At 32.4% G+C, this 24,253-nt stretch overlaps 1 protein-coding gene across 1 annotated transcript in view; it reads right to left on the bottom strand.

Annotated features, from left to right (window-relative positions):
• The window catches only part of EYS (eyes shut homolog), a 2,025,572-nt gene that overhangs the window by 1,802,799 nt on the left and 198,520 nt on the right, over window positions 1-24,253 (bottom strand). Inside the window, 2 exon segments of the mRNA XM_021676159.2 lie at window positions 2,979-3,092; window positions 7,404-8,348. Of these exon segments, the coding sequence (XP_021531834.2) occupies window positions 2,979-3,092; window positions 7,404-8,151 (862 nt within the window). The 5' untranslated portion in view covers window positions 8,152-8,348.

The following is a 24,253-nucleotide window of genomic DNA, read 5'->3' as shown; positions in this document are numbered from 1 at the left end:
TTTTCCAGGAGTGTGAGATATAGATATACATAAGCAGAAAATTAATTTTTTAACATGCATATAATATGATAATATAGCCAGTGATAAACTACCTCTCTTTGTTTCAATGCTGTCCAGATGCAAATTTTATTGTGTCAATCATTCAAGGACAGCTTGTAGGACTTTGAAGACCCTAGCAGCCAAAAATAGCTAATTCCTCCTTATTTCAGTTTGTATGAAGAGAAGGTTACTAATAATGCTGCACTTCCAGCACCGGACTTCTGGGCCGCCACTGAGCGTGGTCAGTGAGAGTCACAGGAAATTATGAGTTATGTCTATATTACATATGAGAGGAAAATTGAGGCTACCAGTGTCATCATAGGGTTTATAGATAATTGCCTATATGTTCTTGCTATAGAGGTTTGGTCAGTTATTGTCTGGTACAAAACAGTGGTCAGTAAACTGTAACAGTAAGCCAAAAAAACCTTCCACTTATTTTTGTAAACAAAGTTTCATTAATATGGTGAAATTCACACATTTATGTATGTCTATGGCTGCTCTCATGTTATAATAGCAGAGTTGAATCATAGTGATAGGGACCATATGGCTCAAAAAGTCTAAAATATGTATCATCTAACCCTTTACAGAAAGTTTGCCAGCCCTTGGTATAAATGTACAACTATTTACATATTTTATTATACATTGATGAACAGTTCTTATTCTACAATAAATACTTATAGAGGAATAAGTTCAAAAGAAACAATGTACATTTTTAATAAAATTTAGTTTCAAATTTATGTTTTCCTAGAAAATTGATGATAAATATGTAGTTGTCCCTAAACTGTGCCACTATTAATTATTCACTGTAGGATATTAGCGATATTACTGACTGTATACAAACCAGAATGCATACATTAGTTGAGGAACCATCAGCATTCTACTTTTTTAAATGTTAGTAAATATTTTAGAAGACTGTCTTCTGATGATGAATTAGGTGCATAAGCAGAAGGTCTTCTTACATATCACTTTGTGAGCATGTCTTTTCATTTAGATCAAATGACTATCACAAAATTATTTTTCTCATTTTTTATTGCAAGTTCCTCTGTGTATACAAAAAGTAAAGTGATAGCTGTCAAAGCATCAGCTCAACTAGTAGACAACTTCACACAGTTAGAAAATGCCAGCTTGGGCTAGGTTGGTGGCTTTCTCCTGTAATTCCAGCACTTTGGGAGGCCAAGTCCAGTGGATCACCTGAGGCCAAAAGTTTGAGAACAGCCTGGCCAACAAGGCTGTATAATCCCGTCATACTAGAAATACAAAAAATTAGCTGGCTGTGGTGGCATGCACCTGTAATCCCAGCTACTCAGGATAGTAAGGCAAGAGAATCACTGGAGCCTAGGAGGCAGAGGTTGCAGTGACGAGAGATTCACCACTGCACTCCAACCTGGGTGAAACAGTGAGTCTCTGTCTCAAAAAATTAAACAAAACCAAACCTTGAAATTTATAATCAGTTAATTCCAATAATGGTTTGATTTTTCCCTCCAATGTATTAAAATAAAGTTTTGCAAGATTATTCTTTCAAAGGCAAGATATCTGACAATATCGATAGTGCTGTTGTGAATTTGTGAATTCAGCAAAAATATTTAAAAATAAAGTTATTGGTTTCTGTGGTGAAATTTTAAATATACATTTTGTTAAGTATGTAGCATAATACATTGTTTTGATCAAATATAGAAAAGTGTGGAGCAGAAAATATAAGAAATGTGCTGTGGTTCACCCATAATTCATATTTTGATTCAAATTAGTCATGATATTCACACAACTGAAATAAAAATTACACTTGCAAAATTCACAAATAATTTTAAATTTTAAATACTTATAGAGTAATGGAATTAATTCATTGTGACAAAACTGTTATTTAAAAAATGGTAACATGGCATAATGTGCTTTTTCTTGCTTCTTTTCATCAACATTCACATTTTAGAAATGTCTAAGTCTCAAAAGAATGACTTTGAAAATGAAACTAATAGCCCTGGGACACTTTGACATTTTAATAATAGAATCCTCTAAGTTTGGCTGCATCTTGCTCAAAATCAGTTTCAAGAATTTAATTACACGGCTAAAAAAAATTAAGTATCAAAGAAATCAGTTTTTGAACATTACAATAAATTACATTTTTAAAATAAAACATTAAAGTTTTTTTCTTCCATGATGAAAAGACACTTAGCAAATTTAATAACAGTTCAAAAGTGTACAAGATTTTAAATATTCTAACAGTGCTTTGGAATAGCTGGATTTGTGGGAAGCATTTGAGGGGGCTCCTAAATTTCAAGGATAAACCTACATACTAGAGCATAATGGAAATAAGCTGAGAAGGTCGACAACTTTACAGCATCTAAATTTAGCCAAACGGTCTAAAGAATAATAAAAAGAAATGCATACAAATATATTTACATTTAGTGTAACACATGCAAAAAAAAGAAATCATTTACTTCATTATCTTGAAGAATGTTATCTAACAAACTAATTTTGAATAGAATAAAATATAGTACTCTGATAAAAATATTTTATATGCTTATTTTATACCAAAAAACATTTAATAATATTCCTTCTAGCAGACTATTTTTTTTAAATGAACTTAAACCTCAATATGTGTTCAGTGAAAATATCCATAATTTAACATGGTTAAGAATTATCAAGTAAAGATATTAATAATTTCAAATTCATTGATCATAAATGCAAGTTTGAAGAAAGATATAAGTAATTTTATGGTGAAAAGCATGTAAACTAGCATTCAAACTCTTCTTATGCTATAAAACATTTAGCTGCATGATTTAATTGTATTAACCAAATTGATTTATTAACTTTACCATAAAATAGTTCAGTATATATAACCTCTAAAATTATATTTTTCAATAAAGGAAGTAGTTCACATTTAATTTGAAATACATAAAATTAAAATTGTTTGTGCATATGTATGTGTATATATGTATTTTTACCTGAATATTGTTCATCACATTCACAAATGAAACTATTTGAAGTAATATTGCTGCAGTTTCCATGGAAACAGATATGTGGTTGACATTGGCCAATTATTTCTGAGCAATTGTTTCCTGTAACATTGAAAAAATGTTTATTTACCTTGCATATCAATATTATAACCATCAGTTTTCCCTCAATTCTTTAATAATGAAAATATCAAATTATGACAAATGTAATTTCAGCCATAAAACCATGTTACACAAAGATGCATTTAAATTGAAATAAAAATTAATTTTGATACTTTATGTAAGTTTTTCATCTTCTGACTCCAGACTATAATATCCAAGTATTTTTTTCTGGATAGTGGTATTTGAGCTTTACTTAATTTACATAATATTTAAAAATATTAATTGTGTTCATGGTAGATAATATTAATACATATAATAAGTACCACTAATAGCATTGCAGTGGTAATTTACAAAGTGACGCATTCAAACGTGTATTGTGTCACAGCCTTTACTCCCTAGCCAAGGAACAATTCAAAAGGAGAAATGGCTGCCTAGATTCTCAAAATACGTGCCCAAACTTGCAAATTCAACACTTATTCGCCCTTGTTGGCATATAAAATTTCCAAATCTCACTTATTGTAGTCCCACTCTATCATAGTGGGACCTTAGAGATTGTCTATTAAATTGATTTATCATTCACTCCAAATCAGCAATTTCAGTGCTTTCACTTTTGCTCTAGCCTGCCTTAACTTTAATCACCTGATACACCCCAGCATAAACCAGGGATATAACTTGCACCTTCTATCACTCTATTATAGTGGGAATACAATAATATGTGTAAGTGAGATTTGGAAATATAGACTTCCCTAACAAACTAGTTCTATGCATAGTTAATCTCTTAGTAGATGAGTGTGCCTTGGAAATCCCAGGGCATACCAAGTGGACAAATGTTACAAAACAACTGCATGTAAATTTGCAATATGCTTTTTATCCTCAGTTTAATTAAGCTCTTAATTTATAAGCAGTTTTTGCCATTATCATTAATGTCTTTCAAATTCCTTCTATACTGACATCCCTACTTCACTAAAGCAGAACTCCTCTTTCTTCATTTACCTCCAAGCAACCCTAAACACAATAAAAATATAAATGAAAATATAAATAAAAATCATTCTTTCAAAATGTTTTCCAAACATAAAAACTAAATTAACAGTAGAATGCTCAATAGGCCATGACCTAATTAAAACTCAGTGAGTTTTATAAGCTAAATTGTGCCCGCCCACCCCTGTCAAATTTACATGTTGCAGTCCTAACCCTCAGTATCACAGAGTTTCTGTATTTAAAGACAACATCTTTAGATAAGTACACGGTTAAGGCTAAGTAAGGTTAGTAGTGTGTGTCCTAATCCAATGTGACTGGTGTTCTTCTAAGAGAAGAATGTTTGTACACATACATACAGGGAAGTGACAATGTAAAGACATAGGGAAAAAGATAGCAGTCTATGGACCAGTCAAATAGGTCTCAGAAGAAACCAAACCTACCAATACCTTGATCTTGGACTTTTGGCATCTAGAACTGTGAGAAAATAAGTTTCTGTTTAAGCCATCCAATCTATACTTTGTTAGGGCAGCTCTAGCAAACTAATGCAGTGAGCATTCTCAATGGTTTTGGCAATTCTACATATTTCATTATCTTCTGAGATTTTTATAATTGAAGTAATTATTTATAATTAAAGTGGAAAATGGAGTATTCTTAATGTTATAAAAATAATGAAGCACTATCTAGATATTTTTATACTGCTCAAAGTTTAATGGTTGAAAGCACCTATGGCTGTAAGAAAAAAAAGGAAAAAAGAAAGAGAAAGAGAAAGAAAAAGAAAGAAGGAAGGAAGGAAAGAAAGAAAGAAAGAGAGAGAAAGAAAGAAAGAGAGAGAAAGAAAAAGAAAGAAAGAAAAGAAAGAAAGGACAGGAAAGGAAAGAAAAGGAAGGAAGGAGGGAGGGAGGGAAGGAAAAAAGGAAGAGAAGGAAGGAAGGAAAAGAGAAAGAAATCATGAGTAAGAAGCAAACCACTCTATGCAATTATAATAAAACCACCAAAATAATATCCCATGAACTATGAATGCATACATTCAAATTAATATTCTGACATATGGTAGACATTTTCTGGCCAAATATCCTTTAAAACTCTTTGGACGGGTGAAAATGGATGCTTTAGAGATTGTCTATTAAATTGATTTATCATTCACTCCAAATTAGCAATTTGAGTGCTTTCATTTTTTCTCCAGCCTGCCTTATCTTTAATCACCTGATATACCCCAGTATAAATCAGGGATATAACTTGCACCTTCTATCACCAATGCCGGTACAGTCAAATTAGAATTTGATCCATGTTATAGAGACAATATATTCAGTGGCTATTATTGGTATTAACTTCTGTAATGATCTTGGTACCAAGCTACTATCAAGTCCAAAATGACTCTTTGAAAGATTGGATTAGGTGAATTTTGTAGGCTACAATGGTTTATTGAGATCTTCCATTAAATATTTTTTTGTTTTGTTTTGTTGTTTGTTTTGGAGAGTTATTAAGCCAGAGGAAGGGCAATCTAAAAAAATGTAAATTATGCTACCTGAGGCTGAAGTGAGGTTTGAAGGGAATAAAACCCTACTTCAGAATATACTAGAGGAATTTAGGGTCATCGGAGGAAAGTGAGGAGAAAGATTGAAAAAACTGTAGGGAACATTTACCACCAATGGAGTCAGCCTCAGACACATAGGAGAAAGAATCCCCCTAAAGCCTGCCTAACAAAATTACAGTTAAATCCCAGCAGGTGATCTGCTCTAGACATATCTCTGCTCTGACCTTCCTTCCTCTTATATGATCAAAATACACTACCAATCTGCTATTTTCCTATACTGTTATTACCAGCCATGTCAAATATTTCTCTTTGTTAGATAAATATTTCTCTAATAAAGAAAAATGGTCTTACCTATTTCACTTGTAATTCTCCATGCCAGGTCTGTCAAACTCTAAATAAAATAAATTCTCACTCTGTCGCCCAGGCTGGAGTGCAATAGCTCGATCTCAGCTCACCTCAACCCCTGCCTCCTGGTTCAAGGGAGTCTTCCGCCTTAGTCTCTGGAGTAGCTGGGATTATAGGCGCCTGCCATCATGCCTGGCTAATTTTAGTATTTTTATAGAGATGGGGTTTCACCACGTTGGCCCGGCTGGTCTTGAACTCCTGACCTCAGGTGAAATGCCCAGCTTGGCCTCTCAAATTGCTGGAATTACAGGCTTGAGCCACCACAGCTAGCCTCCCCATTAAATCTTATCACAGAGCCTCCTCAGCTTTGGCTCCAATGAAGTCAACCTCAGACACATAGGAGAGGAAATCCCCCTAAAGCCTGCCTGACAAAATTACAGTTAAATCCTTGCAGGTGATCTGCTCTAGACACAGCTCTACTCTACCATTCCTTCCTCTTTTATGACCAAACTACACTATCAATCTGCTGTTTTCCCAGGCCGTTACTACCAGCCATGTCAAATATTTCTCTCTGTTAGATCATCCAGCTCTTACCTATTTTACTTGAAACTCTCCATGCCAGGTCTGTCAAACTCTCATTAAAATAAGTTATTTTACAAGTTTCCAAGCTTTAAATGTTCCCTACATTTCTTCAATCTTGCTCCTCACTTTCCTCCATTGACTTTAAATTCCTCTAGTATATGCTGAAATAAAGAGAGTTTTATTCCCTTCAAACTTCACTTTAGCCTCAGGTAGCATAATTTAAAATTTTTTAGATTGCCCTTCCTCTGGCTTAATTACTCACCAAACATCTGTTCACAACCCTTCCTGATAGTTCCCTCTTATTGAGCTTATTACAACCAGTTATGAATTATAGCATCTTTTTTTCATCCTTGTCACTATCACCTATAAATCACGTTTTGCATGCCATACGAACATCCATTTAAAACATTACTCTTGGCTCACAATTACCAGTTTCTCTCCAATCCGGCCAAGCAGCTTCAATGACTGCCCTCCAACCGTAGTTCCTTGACTTCCTCTACTCAGATGCACACTTCATATTCAAGTTATCACCTATCCAAATACCATAACCTTGGGCATTTCATTCAGTGACTAAAAGCTTTTATACCACTCTGATATTCTTATTTTTTAACGTATGAGACATTAAGAATGGATGTTGGGAAACATGTAAATATAGATATTTCACTATAAAACATGTTTCTAAGAGGCCTTTTTCAGTTAAGCAAAAAGGCTATTTTAGAGGATCCCTAATAGGATTTGCATATGTCCAGAATCTATATTTAGTCAATTCTAAGAAATCTAATTTTTAAAATGTAGTTTCCTTTTTGTTAAGTAACAATTTATGAATTCATTGTATTCTCGATTTTAATAAAATTGTATATCTTAAACAATCTTACCTGTAAATGGGGGATGACAGACACATTCATATCCTTGCTTATCCCATTTTCCTCTTTCATTAATGCAACTGCCATTATTTTTACATGGTTTAGAAGAATATGCATCATGTTCCTGGCAGTATTTTCCAGAAAATGGAGGCTGGCAATGGCAACTATATATCTTGCTCCAAACTTCGCTAAGACATTTACCATGACCAGAGCAAATTTCTGAACTCAGAGATTCCTGGCAGAACTGCTGTTTCACTGTCACATTTAGTCGAAGTCCCAGTGAACAAAGTGATGGACCACTCGCCATGACTGTGATAAAATAATGTGTCCCAACACTCAGCCACTTAGAATTAACAGTGTGCATTCCTTTTAGTCTGCAACCAAAAAGTAACTGATCTTCAGTTGTGGCATTTTGCACACAGTCGATGAAAGATGTTTCAGAAACATTCATCAGATTTATTTCTGGAAATTGAAGAGATGGTTCAGAAGAAATTACAAGGATATCCCCTAATTGAATTTGCAAAGGGCAAATCTGGGGAACAACTTGATTGCCTGAAGTATCTATTTTAGTGTTTACACCCAAAACCCAGCAATCTCTGTAGAAGTCCATGCAGATGTTTTCTGTTAGTGTCCAATTTACCACATATGATGAGGGTTGTGGATGCCATTCTTCCACCAATTGCCGTCTACATGTTTTTCCATTTATAAAGGAGCTGTGAAAAACCACCAGGCTCAGAATGATGATCGATTTGTCAGTCATTTTCAGGCAACTGTATTTTACAGTTTATCATAAAGAATTGCTACAAAATGGTGTTTTAAGTATTGCTGGAAATTTCCAAGCAAAGTTGTTTTAGGGATTCCTGGAACTGGCTTTGTTTCTATCCCCAAAGTGCAAGTAGCTTTAATGACGATGGGCTTTGATGGAGAAACAGAGGAATTCAAATGTTGTAAATATTCCTTTAAACAGAAAAAAACACACATTGTTAGTGAAGGTTTTCCTAAATTACTTCATGATATAAAACATGCTAGCTCTTTCTGTCCATTTAATAAGACCCTACACTGCAAAGATAGTGTCACTAGCAGCTTGGGGCCTTCTTTGGGAAAGAAGCCCTAGAAAAACGTGATCAAGATAGGTTGATTTGGTCAAGCCCTATATAGTCACCTGATTTTGAAAAGTTCTGGTTTCATGACACAATTTAGCCAACAACATACTGCATTTTTTTACAAAAATACAAACTTTTGTATTTTCTGTTTACACTAAGCTTCAATCTAATCAAAACACAGCACAGACAAGATTCTTTTACAGATAGTTTCAATTTTCTTGAGATATAAGCATTCCTCTTCTGATTAGTTTTCAAAAAAAATCTTTAAAACAAAAGAGTAAAAACCATTTAAATACATTTTTCATGTACTATTTTATGTAAAACAAGCCTTAAAATGCCTGATAGTGACAATCATATTCCTCATGAAAATCCAGAGGATGGGAGCTCCCATATACATAAAATTCTGTTGTGCAAATAACTAAACCTAGTCTTCATTAACTTCTGTAGGAATGATGGAAGGTGGCAGATAAAGAGGGAAAAGGAAGTCAACAAGCAATAATGAAAATATAAATATAAGTAATATGGTGGTAACTGAAAGAAGGAGGTCAGCCCTTCAATTCTGTTGGAAGGCATCATTGCTTCTGGAGGGCAAGAAAACATAAAGGATTTCTGAGTTTAATCTGTTGACTTTTTTTTTTAAGTAACTACCAATTATTGAAGGTTTTCTCTGTGCAAATCACTCTATTACTTGATTAACAAACTGCAATCCTCACAATAAAACTCGAATTTTGAGAGGAAAGGTAAATGACGGCAGTGAAAAAACATGCTCTTTGGATTTCAGTTATGTTATTCATTCATTCAATGTCCTTAGGCAACCTGAGATTTAATTCTCTCCACTTTTAAATAGGTACACTGGGGAAAATTACATCTAATTAACAAGTTATTATTGAATATTGAATAACTATGTAAACATATATGAGTTACTCAGTAAATAGTAGCTTTTATTTTTGTTATTGCACAATTTCACCCAGCAGTTAAGTGGCATATGTTGCATTAAAATTCATGTTTTTCAGATTTAAAATATCAGCATTTTCTACTATACCATAAAGATCAATTAAATGTGGTTAAAATAAATTATTTTATGCCATTATATAATTTGTTAATTCATATCAAATCTTTACGGTAAGTCTAATACATTAATGATCTTAATGGCTATTCTAGAACAGGCAGAAATCAAATTTGAATTATAAATTACCTCTTTGCAATTTCAGTTCTACATATTATAAATCAATAAAATATAAATTTATGTGTGACATAACACAAATACGCATATAGAAAGATAAAATATAACTTCTACAGAATTAAATGTTTTCTGTTAATTTCAAATATATGAATCATCTTAATTTAATAGATTTAAATTATTAATCTTGCTCAAGGTTTAAAGAAATACTTCAAACAAGTATATCTGAGCTCAATCTATGTGCAAGGCAATATGATCAGTACTAGGATTCATCAATGATCAGTTGGAATGAAGTATCAATGGAAAGAATTAAGAATCCAATGAAGGAGACAGATTATCAGACAAGCAACAACATCAAATTACTATCAACAAAATAGTCTAGAGGGCTATGAGACATGTAGCAAGTACATTTAATTCAATGTAGGAAACAAAGTCTAAGCTAAAATGATGAAATGGAATCATCTGGGAAAATTGCCAAAGGAAATATGTTCCAGGAGAGAGTATCTATCTAAAGATTTTGAGGTGAATGTGACACTGGATGCCTTTAAGGATGTAAGAGAAGTGAACTTTTCTCATCAAAGAGGGAAAAGGAATTACAATTAAAGATAAGCACTTGATTTAGGAAGAGATTATATCAAGAAGGAGCAGCCATTCTCGGTAAAGAAGGTCATATTTTATCTGAGAGCAATGAAGATTTCATATAGGTGATTAACAACAACAACAAAAAAATCCTCACTTAACTTTGTCCATACGTTCTTGGAAACTGTGACTTGAAGCAAAACAACATATGTCAAAATCAATATTTTCTCTCTTCAATGTTATAATGAAAAGACATTGAAGAAAACGATGTTATATGACGACCGGCATGCTGCATGTCGTTTGCTTAAAGTCACAATTTTGAAGAACCTGTCAACTACACTGAGAGCTCACTGTGTTTTAATAGCATTAGTGTAGTTTCAGAGTGAGGAACATATTGGTGAGTGGAATTAAAAGAATTGAGACACTTGTGGAGGAGACAACAGCACTAATCTAGCGAAACAATAATGAAGACTGATTAGTACAGAGGCAATACAAATCTAACAATGGTGGAGTCCACAAATCTAACAATGGTGGAGTCTATAAATATCGAAATGGCATAATTACTACATCTCCAAGACTGCTGACCTAAGGAAAGAGAAGAAAATCTAGTAGGACCAGATGGAGCAATACCACAGCAAAGAAGTGGAAGAAGTCTGATTCACTTATGCATACATTTAATTAAAGGTCTGAGTCATTGCTAGCACACATGTTCAGAAATCAATTATATATACATTTATGACCACAAGAGAAAAAGTTGTGTTTTAGAGAAAGCTGTGAATCACTAGGCAATATTGAAATACTTTTGTACCAGTAAATCACAAATTTACAGTAGTAACAACCTGCACAGGTGTATTATTTTCCCAGTAGCTTAGTTGAAAAGGATACAATAATGATTAAATAGCAAATGAGTTAAACACAGTCACCAATTTATTTTCATATGTAAATGCAAAGAAACAAATTACATTTGCATTGAAGCAAAATTAGGTCTGTGCGACGTTTTTAGACTGACTGCAGATGTGAGCTCTCATTATTGTGGGGCTAATCTCATGCTTCTTAGAACACTCTAGGTCTCTAATTATTGTGCATTTATGTTTTCAAAGAGAAAGTGGCTTGATGCATTGCATTTCTGCCTTCTGAAAATTTAAATAAATAAAAATAGCAGCAAAGGAAAAAAATATATACCACAACAGAAAAACATCTATGAAGTCACTTTGTATCTATACATAGTGAATATAAAATCCTTTGGATTTTATTGGGAACTAGAGTAATATAAACATTATAAATTTGAAAAAGTTGATGTGATTTTGACTTAAAAGATATGATGTTCTGTGTCTCAGCTTTTCATTTATAAAGACATTCTTTAAACCCTGCCAAAATAGCAAGCCAAATGGCATTCTCCTCAATTCTAAACACACATATTGATGATAGTGTGTTTAAGAGTTAAAATCAGGAAGTTATTTTATCCCATGTGATATTACCATTAATATCCTATAAATTCTTGAGACAAGAATTCCAGAAACCCAGAACTATGATGGAGCCATAGACAGCATTGCATATAATTACAACCATAACCTCAACTGGCTGGTTACGTTACCAGAAAAGTATTTCACAGGAAAATATGTGTAATTTCAGATGAATATGAACTGTATCACTATTATAGTAGCTTTGAAGTTAGGTTATTCCAAGAAATGAAGCCCTACTTAAATTCAGTAGTTAAGAAAACATGAACAGTATTTCTTCCTTTCACAAATAGCTGTCATCTTAAATGACATCTTTTAAAAAAAAATAAGGATATAGGTTTAAACAAATACATTTTATATAAAATAATTTGAATAGAACAAGTTCATTATAATAGTTGGCATATAATAGGCATTCAATTAAAGATAGTTGAGTCAAGATTGGAGACAATGAATGTAATTTATTTCTATTTTGAATCAATATACAATATTATGTGGAAGCCTTTAAAAAGCTTATAGTTGATTCTATATACCTAATATTTTTCATGTTTCACTTCTTTAAGAAGTATGACCTCCACAATAAGTAGCTTTTTATTTGTATACATTATACATTGTACTTTTAAACTATATACAAGGAGGAAAATTAGAAATAGAAAAAAAAATTACCATGTATAAATGTTCTCATAATTTATGCCTGTACTCTAAAAAGTAAACAGCAAATTTTACCTATCACAGATTTGACTAAAATTATAGGAGGAGAGTGAAAATGTATGTTTCAGAAATGCTAATATAGCTACCAGCGGTGTGGAGGATGAACAGTTTAGCAAAGAAAAGGGAAAAAAATGGTAAATTTTAAAAATAAAACTGAGATTGAGTAATGGAGAAGAGACAGCTGATTTATTCTTTATTTTTAAGGGAGTAATGACTGATTTACCAGACAGATAATGCAGCTACTATGTGGGAGACACCAGTCCTTCTTTAGTACACTGCCTTGCTTATTACAATGACCCTGTGAAGTAAATAGTCACGGCCCATTTTAAAAATGAGAAAACTTAAGTCACCATAATGTCTGAAGAAATGAAAATAAAAGGAGTAAAAAATAAAAATAAAATGAGAAAACAGAAGCACAGAAAGAATAAGGACTTGCCCAAGCTCACACAATCAATAAGCAGTGGTGCAGGTATTGACCTGATTGCAAAACACATACTCTCAGTCACATTTACCATCTCATAGAAACATGCGCACACCTTGTTAGGCTTCTGAAGCAAAGGAGACAGATAATTTAGGAGAAAGAATATTCACAACATGATTGCCAATAAGGCATAGGATTAAACAAAGTGGCTCAGGCAAAAGATGCCAGAAAATGTTGAAGAATAATATTCGAGAGACAGGTAAAAAATATCTCAAATTATCCTTGCATTTTGTTAAGAAAACAAAACAAAGAAAAAAGTTCAGAATTTTTAGAGTCAGCACTTTTATAAATTATGAGGTGAGTTTACTATATTTGATGATTATAATGGTGGTAGCCCCAGTAACTGGTCAGTTGATGTTATAAGAGCAGATAGATTTTAGTGATATGGCGGGATTAAGGGAGAGAAAAATCAAATTAGAAAACTCTGAAAAAATTGTCTAGGACAGAAAAGTAATTAAGTAAACAAGTTGCCAAAATAGAGTTCAAATCACATTTATTACATCAACTTCTTCATAAAGCTGTGTTTACACTCAGACTTCTAGGTTGAGCATCAATCGCTCTACAAGTGCCTTCACGTAAGAAGCTTTTTGAAGAAGAAATAATAGGCAAAAATGTACCTTCATTTAGTTCCCCGGAAATCATGTTATTTCTGTCTCTCAGATTTATATAATCCTACACTGAATAAACAGGCAGGAATGAGGTGATTGTAGGGGATGTGCAGGATCAGTGATGTCAGGAGGTAGAAAGAGCGGCAAGACTGAGTGTCACAGATCAGCTGAAGAATGAAGTGCATCATAGATTAGGCTGGGGGATGGGGGAAGGTCAGAAGTTTTTGTTTTGCTCATTACTCAGCTACTTACAAATGTATAATTTTATAATGCTTTTTAACATGTTTAAATGGTTAGGTATTAAATTTAATATGTCATTATTTTAAAATTCCTTTTTAATTCACATGCTCTATGAGTGGGTCACAGAAATTTTAAATGGCTGTATTAACGAGTACTTATTAGAAACAGAATTTGTCTTCTGTGAAATGAAATCGGTTTTATGTAAGTAATCTGGACTAGAAAATAATTGACAATAATATCACTATATCTGTGAGTGTCCGTGTATACCCGTGCCTTTGCGTGGGAGGAGGAGGGGAGGTATACGCAGTCTTCTTCTCAATCTGAATTATCACAGCAATTGTTATTGTTATTTTGTAGATGATTAAAATGAGAATATAAATGATTACATTGAGGTTTTATTATTCATCTCTTTCAAGATCGTGTTTCCTATCTTTTGACAGAGATAATATATTTTTTCCAGAATACTTTCTATTGTAATGAGGAAAAACTACATTTAAGAAAAACACATTATAGTTGCCATAATCCAGTTGGTCTATAGTATCTGGATTAAAAGTGGTAAAAGAAATAGAAAGAAACAGCAATATATTGTAATTTGAGTAAAGAATGAATGACGCTTGGTAACTCACTGAATATAGAGTATAAATGACTTACCATTCAAGAACTATCATTTCGATTGCAATTATAAATTTTGTATTAACTTTTCTTTATCTTGTGGTTAAATTTTTATCAAAATATTTAATCTCATATATTACATTATAAAAAGTATAAAGATTATTATTGACATGTTAAAATATGCTCTAAGAAATTAGAATCATTTTGTAACACTATAAGCTTGCCTTGAAATATATTATCTAGACAACTTTGCCATTACCTGGAGGGGGAAAATATTATTGTTAAACAGAGATGAGTGAGATAATAGCATCATACCTTTACCAACATTATTATTTTCTTTTAAAAACAGAGCTGGTTTTATAAAATAAAATTTTAAATAAATTATGCCTTATTTTGTACTTCCTTTTCCTTTCTCCACATATGATCTTATAGATTACTAATTTTTTTCAAATGAAGTAAAACTTATTTTCCATTGTCTATATGTTTTAGCTTTCTTTAAAAAAAGGTTCTTTGTTTTTAAACATTGACCTTTCATCAAAATTAACATAGCTTAAGTATACAAAAAGCCAAAGCTTACATGGGACTTATAGACAAAAATGTTTTGCTTCCATGCTTTGACAATTATGAATAAAGGTGCTACAAATAGCATAAGGATGTCTTACAAAACTTAACATAGCTTAAGTATACAAAAAGCCAAAGCTTACATGGGACTTATAGACAAAAATGTTTTGCTTCCATGCTTTGACAATTATGAATAAAGGTGCTACAAATAGCATAAGGATGTCTTACAAAACTTAAGGTACCCTTACTATGTGATCCAGTAATCATACTCAAGTCACCCAAATCATATTTTGGGTACTAACTTGAAGAAGTTGAACACTTACATTCCAGAAAACTCTGCACATGAATCTTTATTAACTTTTTAAATACATAATTTTTAAAAATTTTAGTAGAGTTTTAAATTTACAAAATTATTAGGGAGTGCTGAATGTTCTCATGTATACCATATTGTCCATTTTCTATGCTTTTTAACATTTCATATTAGTATAATACATTTGTCACAATTAATGAGTTAATATTAATGTATTAACTAATGAATTTTACTTAATGCTTCATTCAGACTTTTTCAGTTTTTACAATATGTCCACTTTTCTTTTCTAGGATACTATTCAGGCTACCACATTATGTATAGTAGTCATATATTCTTAGGCTCTTCCTGGTTGTTACTTGCCTTGCTTTGACGACCTTGACATTTTTGAGGACTACTGGGTTAAGTATTTGTAGAAGAAGAGCCTGCAATTATGATTCATCATCTCACTTCTTTTCTGTTGTTGGATGGAAGTAATATGTATTGGGGAGAAAGGTCACAGAAGTAAAATCTTTGCTTGAAGAAGTAAAGCAGTAAAGTGTCATTTTCATCACATCATATTAAATAAAACTAGTCACCATTAATGTTAACCTTGATTACCTGTCTTGAGGTAGTATTTGTCAAGTTTCACCACTACTTTTAATCCCACCTCCATTGCCATACTAATTCTTTGGAATGTAATAAACCATATTTATTTAGTTTTGGAAGAAACTGTTAAACTGTTTTCCAAAGTGGTAGTACTATTTTTTAAAAAAATTTACCAGCAATTAATCAAGAATTATCATTTCTTCGCATCTTTGCCTGTAGTCAGCAGTGTGAATTCTTTGGATTTTAGCCATTTAAATAGGTATTAACTGGTATCACATTGTTGCTTGCTCAGATTTCTAATGACAAATGAGGTTGAACATACTTTCATATGCTTATTTACCAACTATATATATTGGGGGTTGAATTGTCTAGTCAGATCTTATGCACATGTTTAATTCATTCTTTGCTTTATTGTTATTATTAAGGATCCTTTTACATTTGGATAAAAATCCGTTATCAGTTATGTGTTTTGCCAATATTTCCCCAAGTATTTTTATTCCCTTAACAGTGTCACTTTCAGAGCAGATTTTAATTTTAATAAAGTCCAAATTTCCATTTTCTGTCATAAATTATGCTTTCAGTGTTGTATCAAAAAATGTATTGACAAGCCCAGGGTCATCTAGATTTTATCCTGTGTTTTCTCCTAGACGTTTTGTAGTTAAGTGTTTTGCATTTAGGTATATAATCCATTCTGATCTAATTTTTGTGGAGAGTGTAAGTTGTGAAGTCAATACCTATGCTCATTTTATTTGCATATGAATATCAAATTCTTCCAGAAGCAATTAATAAAAGACTATACTTTTGCCTTTGAATTACATTTGATTATTTATCAAAAATTAGTTAAGTAGTATTTTTTTTTTTTCAAACAGTCTTGCTATGTTGCCCAGATCTTGAACTCCTGCCTTCAAGTGATTCTCTTATTATAGCTTCACGAAGCATTGGGATTACAGGCATGAGCCATCGCATCCAGCCACAATATCCTTTTTTAACTAATTTGATTTTTAAATAACAGTATTCTGCTTCATGTGTAGCAACTGTACCTTGTAATGGAGTATTCCTAATTTATCCCTCCTGCACTTTCTGACATGACTCTTACTTCACTTACCCATATGCTACAATCACCCAATATACAGTTATCATTATTACTTTGAAGTTATTTCTGTATCTATGTCTATTAATAAAAAGGAAATAAGGAATTTTATTTTACTTTTATTTATTCCTTCTCTGACTGTCTTCCTTTCCTCATATAGATCTGAGTTTCTGGCCTATATTATTTCACTCTGTTTTTCAATGTGCTTCCATGACATGTCTGCCTTCATTGAAATCTGATTTTGTTAGTATGATAATGTCTTTACTTCTTCTTCACTTTCAAAGTATCATTTTACTACCTATAGAATTCTAGGTTAGTAGATTTTTTTCTTTTGAAAGGTATATCATTGCAATATTCTTATTTGTATAGTGTGCAGTGAGAGGTTGACTGTAATTCTGACCCTTGTTTCTGTATAAAGTGTTTTTTATCCCTCTGGCTTCATTTAAGACTTTTCCTTTGTCTTTCATTTTCTGCAGTTTGCATATGACATGCCTAGATTAATTATTTGTTTCTTTTGTTTTTATCTTTATACTTTATTTTGCTTGATGTTCCCTAAACTTCCAGGAAATGAGAATTGTTTGTCACTCATTTTGGAAAGTTCTCAGACATTATTTTTTCAAATATTTTTTCAGCTCTGTTTTCCTTCTTCTCCTTGTAATATTACAGTAATACATAATACAATTTTGGAAATTGTCCCATAGTACTTAAATATTCTGCTGTGATTTCATTTTATTTTTTTCCTCTTTGAGTTTCAGTTTGGGAAATTTCCGTGATATATTTTCAAGCCTACTGAGCTTTCCTTAGTTTCCTACCTATGTCCATTCTCTAATGAACCTATCAATGACATTTTTTAATTTCTATTTTTAATGGTATTTTGTTATTTCTATTATGGTATTTTTATTTCTAGCATTTTCTTTCAGTTATTTCTTAGCGTCTCAATCTCCCCATTTACTCATCTGTTCTTGCATTCTGTCTTCCTTTTTATTAGCTCTCTTAACATATTATTCATAACTATTTTAAATTATCTATATGGCAATTACAACATCTTTGTGATATATAAATGTGGTTCTGATGATTAGTTTGTCTCTTCAGATTATTCTTTCTTGCCTTTAGGTATGCCTTGCAAATTTTTGTTGAAATTCAAACATACCATATTGGGTAATAGGAACTGAGAAGAATAGGCCTCTAATGTGAGGATCTGTGTTAATGTGGCTGGGTTTGGGCTTTATTTAGAATTTGCTGTACCTAAAGGTATCTAAGTCTTGATTTCAAATTCCTTTAGTGTCTGCTTTGACATCCCTTTTTTATGGACTTTCCTAAGTACTCCTTTACAGAGAATGTCTATGCCTTGCAGCTTTCAGCAACCATCTTTTATGGTACTGAGGCTATGTTGGTTTGATGGTAATGTATACAAGAGGGAAATTATATAATCTATGATCTATGGTCTATGATCTTCCAATTAAATCTCAGTCTTTTCTTTGGTCTATGTCTCTAGGCTGTAGCCTTAAGAAATGTTTCTTCTTATCTAAATTTTCCATTTTAATTGAGATAGAAAGTATACAGAAGGCTGGAGTATGACAAATGCCCTTGCTCACAGTCCTGGCATGACTCTGGCCAAACTCTCCCCACTGGAGAGTACAATCTGGGTTCACTTAAAAAGAATAACTCTTCCCCTCCCCATACCACAGAATCATTCTCAGATCTTTACAGTGAGAACTTGGAGAAAAATCCTGGAGAAAAAGCCTTTGAAAGTGTGGGGACCTACCTAAGACTGTAGTGTAGCCCTCAGGAGAGTCTCCCTCACAGTAATCCACACTTAGTCTTCTGCAATACATTTAAATTACCATTTAATTTTTCATCCCAGTTTAGGTCTCTAGTGACTTCTACTTCAAATAAAAGATCTCTGCTATAATAGTCTGTATTTACCTATGTAAATGTCAGAATGGCAGTTTGGCACAAACTCTCAGTTTTCTGGTGTGTCCAAGAATAGTCATTGATTTCCAGTTTGTACTCTTTGTTCTGTTTTGAGATGGAAAATGTAATTTTCCAGGTCTTTTGTCAGAGCTATAACCCAAATTCAACATTGAATTTTACTAACTTCTACTAGGTTTTTTAGAAATATTAGTGGCTTCTAATATTCAAGAAAAATAATTTGCATACATCTACCATAAGTAACCTCTATTGATCAGTACTCTGTTATATGGATATATCACAATTTATTTATCCATTTGCTAGTTGATGAACTTTTGACTTGTTTAGATATTGTCAGTTACAAATAAGGCAACTGTGAACATCGGAGTACAAGTCTTTGTGTGGACATGCATTTTCATTGATCATATATGAATACTAGGAGTGAAATAGATGCTTCATAGGGTTAGTGCATATTTAACTTTTTAAGAAACTGCCAAATGTTCTCCAAAGTTGTGTTACAATTACACATTTCCATCAAAAATGTTTTAGGGTTCCAGTTACTCTATATCATCTCCAACACTTGATATGGGTAGTCTTTTTAACTTCAGGCATCCTAACATATATTTGATTGTGGTTCATTTAATTATCAATTATGTCAAGCATCCTTTTAACCCTTCTTTGCCACCTTTGTATCTTCTTTGGTAAAACAACTGTTCAAATATATTTCCTATTGTTACTTGGGTCTTTTGTTTTTGTATAATTGAGTGTTTAGAGTGTTTTACATATTCTAGATCAAAATTCTATGGTAGACATATGATTTGAAAATATTTTCTAATGGTCTGTGGATTAAATTTTTATTTTCTGATGAGTAGCTTTTACAGAAGAGAAGATTTTCATTTGATGGTGTCCAATTAATAATTTTTTGTCAGTGCTTTCAAACTTAAATATAAGCCTCCTGCCAATATGGTGAAATACAGCAAGCAATTCCTTTCTGTCTACTTGTTTGTTTCCCTCCTGTAGACTCCCATCTTGGAAGGCTGCAATGTGAAGTTACTTCTTTCCAGATGGTAGCACAGCTATACTTCTGAATCCTTCTATCAGCATCATTCTGCCTATTTCTACTACCTCACATCTCTGTTGGATCTTTGTTTCCTGGACCACACATATTATTGTTATAATCTCTCATTTTGCTGGAGAACATTTTCCAATAGGCCTCTCAGCAAGGGGAAATGGGATATACATTTTAAAACTTCAAATATCTCAAAAGCATCATTCGATTCATACTTTTGATTATTTTTTGACTGAAGATATAGTGACAGGTTGAAGATCATTTTCCTGTAGGAATGGTATTTCTTCATTTCTTTCAGTTTTTTTGATGTAAAAGTTCATTGTTATTCTTACTTCAAATCCTTTGATTATGATCTCATTTTTGGTATGTTTTTCTCTGACACATCCTTATCTCTAATATTAAAAATTTTTCAGTGATTAAGACTTGAATTGTGACAATTTTCATTCATTTAGATGTATCAAAATAAGGTGTGTGCTTATGTATTGTTGTTAATTTAGAAACTTCTTATTTAACTCTAAAATAATATCACTCAAGGCAATTATTTCATTCAATGGTTTTTTATTCCATTGGTAAATATGGTGCAATGTTTGATGATGCACATAATTGTCTCTATTTGCCTCTTGCTCTTTTTGAGGCTGAACTTCAAAAGCATTTTTGGGTATACTTAAAACACTTTAAAGCCAGTGTTAATTTGTGAAGAATTTCTAAATAGGAGACACTTTCTTACCAATTCCTTAAGGGTTTATTCATTTTTAAATTTTACCTACAGAGATTCCAATTCCATTCTCACAGTCATGCAATAAAATTGACAAACAGTAACTAGAAGATGTTTCTTTTATTTTCTTGCACTAAGAATACATTATGCATGACATTACTTAAAAGAGCAGTAGGAAAATAACACACCTGTTTCTTATCCCATTAATGGTATACATTTTTATCTACTAGGGAGAAATTATTCTTTAAAGTGTAAGTAATTCTATTTTAAACCAGAGAAAATTATTAATTAAAACTATTAACTTCTTAATGTAAATGCATTGTGTTTGAGAGAGAGAGAAAAAAGAGAGAGCCAGACAGATAGATGGAATTGTGACATGTATTCAGAATATTTTTACAAGATAAAAGCCTATCGGAGCTCCTAAAGTATAGAAATCAGACTTAAATATTCAACTATCTGTGATCTAAGATTAACAACCTAACCTTCTCTTTGCTTGCTTCATCTCCCATCTACATGCCTCTCCATATGCTTTATCACACAGGCAAACTGCTTATAATTCAATGTGTATTGTGGAATCCACATGCCCTAACCTAGATTAGCTAAATTTTTTTCAATTGTGATTTGAGTCTTCCCAGGTATGTACTATTGTTACCAACTTATAGATAAGTCAAATTGGTGTCAAAAAGATCCAATAACTCAGGAGAGATGCAGTGGCTCATGCCTATAATTTTAGGAGTTTGAGAGGCTGAGATGGGGGATCACTTGATGTCAGAAGTTTGAGACAAGCATGGTCAGCTTGGCGAAAAGCCATCTCTACTAAAAATACAAAAATTAGGCAGATGTGATAACATACATAACACACACTCCTGTAATCTCAGCTACGCAAGAGGCTGAGGCAGGAGAATCACTTCAACATGGGAGGTGGAGATTGCAGTGAGCTGAGATTATGCCACTGTACTCCAGGCTGGGTGACTCAGCAAGACTCTGTCTAAAAATAAAAAAATAAAAATAAAATAAAATCAAAGAACTCATCTAAAATTATATAACTTGTATGTATGTGATAAATTAAAATAGAGGATTCAAAACCTAGTGTGGCACTCTAATATAACATATTGGTCACCTTCAGGTTACCATTTCTGTGAAATTATTCCCTAACTTTCTGTTACACTTAGACATTACTACCTGCAGTTACTCATATGCCTTACAGATACTCTTAGTATAAAAATTACATAGTAAAGTAATTTTAATTATAAGAATGCTTCTTCAATATACTAAAGCTCTTCTGGGTAATATTATGTATGCAATCCACATCCCCTAGCACATATTAAGGCTGAAACATATTTATAGAATAGCTGAATAAAGGAAGAAAATGAATGAAAATGAAAGGAAGGGAAGAAAGAAGAAATGTATAAAACATAAGGATGCTGAAACCATTAAATGAGAACATATATATTAAAATAATTCTGGCACATAGCAGGTTCCCAGCAGTTTAATTTTTGCATAATGTGACAAATTGGTTCCCTGCCTATGTATATGAGGAAACCTGTTATTTATATACCTACATGTTCTATAAGCAACATTTCCCATGCAAATCTGTCTACTTCTAAGTGTTTAGGTCTGTGGTTGGACAAAGACCACTGATAATCCTCATAGCTATTTAGGTACATTTAAGTATGATAGCTTTAAAGTCCCTACAAATGGGAGCTTAATAATGAAAGGAGAAATTATGACATGTAAACAACTTTTAAAAGTCTTGTTTAGGGTTAGGACTGATAAGATATAGTAGAAACATGAATGGTAGTTTATGTTTCAGGAGAAAATATAGAGAAATAGACAAACAAGTTTCAGTAAAGAGGGAGATAATTTCTTAAAGATGTCAGAAAAAGAGTTAGCATTTTATTAAGGGCTTAATCTGCATCAGGCTCTATGCTAAGTGCTTTGTATGTTTTATTCTTTCAATCTACAATCTTTGAAATTAGTACAAATATTCATGTCTATTTTACATGAGGATGTAAGAAGCCACAAGGATGCCTGGTATTACTAACTCCTCTTTGCTCAAAAATTCTCTCAAAATAAAACTAACATTTTAAAGTAAAAGAACATAAATAAATTTTACATTTAGAAATTAACATTTAAGAATAGCACTATGAAATTACAGTTTAATTCTTTCAACTGCGTAAAGGCAACTACAGTCATACATAACACTGATGACAGATTATTACCATTATTTTGAATTATAAATGTTATCCATGGCAGGGAATTAAAAAATCAAGAATATAAAAGTTTGACAGTGTAAGTTTGAGGCAGGAGAGTAAAAATTAAACTCAAAACATGGTCTATGTGTAAGAGTTCCCATTGATTTAAAAGTGTCTCCTGCACTCAACAATCTTCATGTTTAGATAGAAAAAAATAATAAAACAAAAAGCTAAGGATAATAATAATTAACAACATGGTCCTTAATAGACACCCTTTCTTTAACATACTTAACATATCTAAATCTCACAACAACTTTAAGAGGTAACATCATTACCCCTATTTGATAAATGAAGAAATTGAGTCTCAGAGAAGTAATATTTCCAGCATCTTACAGCTGGTATTTGGCAGAATCCAAACTTATATCCAAGCATCTGTTACCAGTGTGTAAGTCCATAATTACTGTCCTAGAGTAGACTAACTTGAAAAAATATTTTACTTTAATAAAATTAAGAAACATATTATGAAAAATCTGCAGCATTACCCATATCTGATAAAAATTACGGTTTTCACCTCCAACTTTCCTCCTTCGTTTCCTCTCCAAAAGGGCAAGGAATACGTCCCATTTTGTGTGTGTGTGTATTTCACTAGTACAGCAGATTGGTCAACACAAGGTAAATGTGCAACAATATATTAAAGTGTTACAGGTTTCCATGTACATTATCGAAGGAATTAGACATTTTGAAATATGTATGTTCTATATTTAGTGAATATATTATGTAATCAAGAAGGTAAGGTTTATTTTTATTTATTTTCTTTTTCTTTAGGTTGTGAAAAATTGTGATAACATCTTAATCTTAGAATATAAACCCCCACGAGGGCAAAAGTAATTGTCTCTTCTTGTTCATTGCTATAAATATAGCAATATGTGTGTATTAGTCTGTTCTCACACTGCTAATAAAGACGTACTCAAAACTGGGTAACTTATAAAGGAAAGAGGTTTAATGGACTTATTTCTACAGGGCTGGGGAGGCCTCACAATCATGGCAGAAGGCAAAGGAGTAGCAAAGTCATATCTTACACTCCCCTTTACGAAACCATCATATCTTGTGAAACTTATTCGCTATCACAAGAACAGCACAAAAAAGACCCGTTGAGATATGATTCAATTACCTCTCACTGAGTATCTCTCATGACATGTGGGAATTATGGGAGCTACAATTCAAGATAAGATTTAGGTGGGGGCATAGACAAACCATATAAATGTGTAATGTCCATATCAGAAAAAAAATTTTTGAGATTCTTTGAAATGAAGAAAAATGATTCTTGTGTGTTCTATTGACCACATCCTTCTGGTATATCTCTCTTTCATTGTGTTTGAGTTGTTTTACAATTCTGTAAATTGTAGAATACCATTAATAATGCTAATAATTCTTGGCCATTGACATGCAGTTTGT

The sequence above is a fragment of the Aotus nancymaae genome, unplaced genomic scaffold, assembly GCF_030222135.1.
Source record: "Aotus nancymaae isolate 86718 unplaced genomic scaffold, 86718_ANA_hifiasm-v0.15.2.pri h1tg000040l, whole genome shotgun sequence".
NCBI lineage: Eukaryota > Metazoa > Chordata > Mammalia > Primates > Aotidae > Aotus > Aotus nancymaae.
This window is presented reverse-complemented; position numbering and strand designations above follow the sequence as displayed.